This window comes from Magnolia sinica, chromosome 1 (genome assembly GCF_029962835.1).
Source record: "Magnolia sinica isolate HGM2019 chromosome 1, MsV1, whole genome shotgun sequence".
NCBI lineage: Eukaryota > Viridiplantae > Streptophyta > Magnoliopsida > Magnoliales > Magnoliaceae > Magnolia > Magnolia sinica.
The window spans coordinates 27,058,326-27,063,362 of record NC_080573.1 but is presented as its reverse complement, the minus strand read 5'-3'; the positions used below and the strand labels follow the sequence as shown (position 1 = coordinate 27,063,362).

General features: G+C 43.1%; 1 protein-coding gene across 1 annotated transcript; it reads right to left on the bottom strand.

Moving 5' to 3' along the window:
* Positions 1 to 2,823: 2,823 nt before the first annotated feature.
* Positions 2,824 to 4,122, bottom strand: LOC131245139 (phospholipase A1-Igamma1, chloroplastic-like). The gene has a single exon (XM_058244393.1). It carries the CDS (start codon positions 4,120 to 4,122, stop codon positions 2,824 to 2,826), a length of 1,299 nt encoding a protein of 432 aa, XP_058100376.1.
* Positions 4,123 to 5,037: the final 915 nt, after the last annotated feature.

Below are 5,037 nucleotides of genomic sequence, written 5' to 3'. Positions count from 1 at the left end.
AAACCTAAACCTAAACCTGTAAGCTTAACCTAAAAGTTTTTTTAGCAACGAAAAAATTCATTGCTAAAAAGCTTGCCTTTGTTGACGGTTAAAATTTTTCGTCGATAAAAACATTTTGCGTCGGTCTTTTAGCGACGAAAATTTTCGTCGCTAAAATGTTTTAGCTACAAAATATGGCTTTTAGCAACGAAAATTTTCGTCGGTAAAGGTGGGATTTCTTGTAGTGACTTTTCAATACCCGAGTATTAATAGTTCTCGAGTGTTACCATAAAATATAACTTATTATGTACATATGTACGATACCAATCTAGCTATCCTAACCTTACATCTATCCTCCAACACGAATCTAACCGTTGGGAATAATCTTCATTTATAGATCAAACAATCTGACCGTTGATTTTAAGATATAATCATCATATACCCAAATATTCTCACTTGTCTATCATAACCAACCACTCAATCAAACATACAATGCTAGATAAAGACATATAACCGTTCACTTTAATTTTGGACCATCCGATCGTAGTAAACTAGATACTTGATCTCTACATCCGCTCGTACACACATCAAGTTGAGATTCTGACCCGTTCATCTTATTCATCACCTATAAATATGCTTAACCCACCATCAGAACTAAAATCTGAGAAATTTACACATGTGACCAAGACACTCAAACTTAATGATACACATGTTTTACTCCCTAATCACTCCAGAAACTCACCTTATGTTCATCCATTTACAAAACTGACAGTACAATTACCTAGATACATGACTAGAATACCAACCACCAAGTCTTCCTATTTTTAGCATGTCATCTAACTGTCCATCGTATTTGGATCCCCCAAACAGGCCATTAGAATATTAAGATAATTCAGTCACTATGAAGATGTTAGATTATATGATCCAATCACTGGGTAATGTTTCAACTAGATGTGTGCAACCGTGGTCTTGAAGCACGGGGTATGTTAGCCAGTTAAAAGAGCATCTTGGATATCCTTGGGAGATTGGGACCCAAACTTGACCGACAGAAAGAGCACGAAAAATGAGAAATGTCCGCCCAATTTCAAAACAATCAGATGGTGCGCTCCAACATAATGAATGATAGAAGTTATTTGAGAATTCGATGCAAATTTGTAGATATAGTTAACACCATGCATGGTAGCTAAGTTATTTTAGCCTGTGAGCATTGTCCCACATTGTGATTAACCGTGTGATCCACATAGGGGTCAGATTTACTTCATATTTGGGCCCATGGCCCAACACGACCTTGCAAAGCCGGTGAAGGGCACGGATTTCCAAAAAAAACCAAACACCATGTCAGACCCCACCTTTTCCCAAGTCATCCATTAAACCAAGAAACTCAGGCAAAGGATGTAACTGACTTCCCACATGAAAGCACGTTTCAGCCATAAACATTGTCCTCACGTTGACTGATGGTATGGCCCACCCAGAGCTCTGACCTGCTTCATATTTTGGCTCCCGGGGCAACACACCGGGGATATTTTGATTAAAGGACTTAATCCCTTAGAAACCCATAGTAGTGGCTCCACTGAATGATGCAAACTTGAGCTTTGGAAACAGTTCATTTTTGGCATCATGCCTTAAAATGAACTCACAACATAGAATAGACGGGGCGGATTTCTCACAAACATCATAATGGGCCCCACCTGGTTCCCAGCGCGCAGGAACTCCCTGCGAAAGTCTTTCACAGGAAATCCGCGTCCCCGGAAACGCAACTTTTTTTTTTTTCTTAATCAAGGGTATTTTGCAAACTATTTTTATTTTGTTAAAGAGTGGTGCTGATGTCAGTACAAATGACAATGACGTGGACCAATTAAATTCCAGGGGAACCAGGATGCGCTGGAAACAGAGGATCCGCACTCTCATCAGAATGGCCCTCAGCAGGCTCAGTTCTTGTAGTGATCGCTGTTAGGAGTATGTTCACCCGTCTTAGAATTTTTATACCAGAATAATCCAATATACAGAATGAAACGAGAACGTGAGGAACATTCAAAGAAATGACCACAACTGACTTTGAAGAGTCATGCTTTGAACAGGATGCCACGGATGGACCACCTTCCTACGAATCCAAATGCCACTGGAGAGCTGAGTTGGTTACTCGTAAGAGTAGGTGTGAGATGGTTCCTCTGATCAGGTGGACCCCCTCGTGTCTACACCCTAGCCCAGTAGTCAGTTCGATCCACTGTCTTTACGTTGCTGCATGCAAATGCATAAATGGTGTGCCCGCTTTGGTGTAGGGCAAGGATCTCAAACACGTGTGATGTGTGTTTCTGTAGTAAGGCACCTCTTCGGTTGTATTTCTCCCTTTACATTGTTTTATTTCACGATGCGAAGTGCTGCAACATTTCTCTGGCTCTTCATTTGAAAGCCTCGATAATCATAACTTTCTCCATACAAAATATGAACTAGATTTTAAGAACAACTGAAGGTACAGCTGTTGGAGCTTTTTTCCATAGATTGAGTTAGGTTTATATGAGAAAGAATTGAAATAAAGCTGGGCTATATACCAAAATTGTCAAACAGGTGAAAGATTGATTAGCTGGATGTAGAGATTTTATTACTAGAGAAGGGGATTTTGTTACAGAGGGCTTTTACATAACAAACTTTTGGTTATCTGCATTCCTCATGAGACTCACTGTGAACATTTTTATAGGTACTTTACAATTCTCTATATACCATATATAATTTTCGTCCATTTTCATGAAATCCACAACTTGTTCCACGCACTTCTACAAATATTTCTTGACTAGGGAGTTTTATTTTTACATTTTTTCATAGATATTTTTAAATTACAAATTACAATTACTTTTCAACAGAGCTTTGTTCACCGATGGCGCGTCCCACCGAGCATCCACATGGAAGTTCAGACGCTGGACTATCCGAACCGTTCACAAGAGAAAGGTATGTCTTTATTTTATGTGCTTCGGGAATAGCAACTCCATCTGCAACCAGCGTCAATTGGGTCCCCACATGTTTGAACAGAGAGTTCTGCTGCCCCACTAGTTTGAAAGCCCATTCCAACAGATTCTCATTGATAAGGTCCGCGGGCAACATTGGCACCACATCTTGCTTGATCACCACCCGCAGTATCTTCACTTGCATTTGTTTGAGCTTGTCTCTAAATGCCCTGTTACCGACTTGTGGGGCCCCGAAAGAGATGACACGGATTTGGCAGTTGAGGTCATGGAGGGAGGAGGCAGCCTCGTAAGCGTTGAGGAGAGATAAGGCCCCACCTAGGCTGTGACCAGTGATGGTGAGGCCCACCTCTTCACCTTTCTCTTTGTACAACTTCACAAGACCTTTCACTGCTTCCATCACTTGTTCTGATGCACTCAACTTGCTGTAACTGGAAGAGTCACTCCTGGATTTATAGATGCTATGGAACCCAGATGCCACCTCCACATCAACATCATTGCCAAATGGAATAAGATCGATTTCAATGTCCTTAAACCACTCCAAGAGTGCTTTGGTACCACGCCACACCACGGTAATGTCCCTACGTCCAATCTGGTGTGACTTATAGTTGTCACTGAAAGCTACATAGCCAATCAAATTTGTATCTTTGCTCTTTTTGCCAGCCCATTGGCGCATCCAACTGGGCCCATCAATGTGGGCGTAGATGAACTTGGCTACTTTGTAACCATGCTTATTGAGGCATATTTCCTCCAAGAGCATCCCTAGATGGTGTTGACAGCTCCCACAGTATGAGTCCAGTTTGAAAGCCATGGTCGTGGCTTGTGTGAATTCTCCATAACGTACTATCTCCTGTGGGAGCCACAGGTCTGGTTGATCAATCAGGCATGTTCCACGAGATGGACTGTGGATCTCTTGGCATTTCGCATGGATATCTTCCTTGGGAGACGGCATTAGAATTATCGAATTGTCCATGTCTGGGAGATGTCTACTCAATGGGCTTCGTTGGCTCCTGATATGGGGGCTGGTGCAGTTGGAGAGGAGCGTATGTGGAGATGGGTGAGAATTAAGAATAACTGGGGGAGATGGATGTGCTGATGTCTCTGGTGGGTCAATCAGGTGGGTCGAACTGGACGGACTGTGTATGTTGTGCCATTTTGCAGGGATATCTTCATTCGGGGACGACATGGGAGTGAACCAATTGTCCATGTCTGGGAGATGTAGTGGGCCAGTGATCTGGGGCCTTGCGTTGTTGGAGAGCTGCGTAAGTGGAGATGGGCGACGTTTGAGAATAATTGAGGGAGATGGAGCTGTTGATGTCTCTGGTGGGTCGATCGGCTGTGTAGAACTGGATGGGCTGTGGATCTTGCACCGTTTTGCAGGGATATCTTCCTTGGGGGACGACATGGGAGTCTTTGAATTGTCCATGTATGGGAGATGTAGTGGGCTGGTGATCTTGAGTCTGGTGCAGTTGGAGAGGTGCGTAAATCCAGATGGGGGAGATGGCCCTGATTAGGCCTCTGATGCTGATGTGGATCAAAAGCGATTACCAGAGTGGTGCAGATACCTCAGCGCAGGCCCGGTTCTTGCCGTGATCACTGTTGGGAATGCGTTCACCAGTTTTACAATTTCTTTACGGGGACAATCGAATATATAGAAAGAAACGTGGGAAACTTTCAAAGAAACGACTACAACTGACGTTGAAGAGTCGTGCTTTTTGACTGGGCACCACGCGTGGCCCATCTTCTGCGTATCCAAATGCCAATCACTTGGTTAGTCATGAGAGTATATGTGAGATTGGGTCCTCTGATCAGGTGGACCCCTTTGTGCCTACACCCTATCCCAGTAGTCAGTTTTTTTTTTTTTTTTTCCCAAAAAAAAAAAAAAAAAAAAAAAACTCTCTTTAGGTTGACCGAAAATGCACGATCAAGGAGCGGATTAGGTGAGACCCCCGACCTCAGGCAAGAGGGTGCGGTACTTAACGTAGGGGCCATTTTGATGTATGAATTCTGCATCCTCACCGTCCATCCTTTCCAGATCATTTTAGGGTAGGATCCCAAAAATGAAGAAAGTCCATATGCCAGGCGGACCATACTCTAGGAA

Bases quoted from the DNA above. Each gene is read 5' to 3' on its own strand.
- LOC131245139 (XM_058244393.1), bottom strand. From the start codon at position 4,122: ATGTCGTCCCCGAATGAAGATATCCCTGCAAAATGGCACAACATACAC.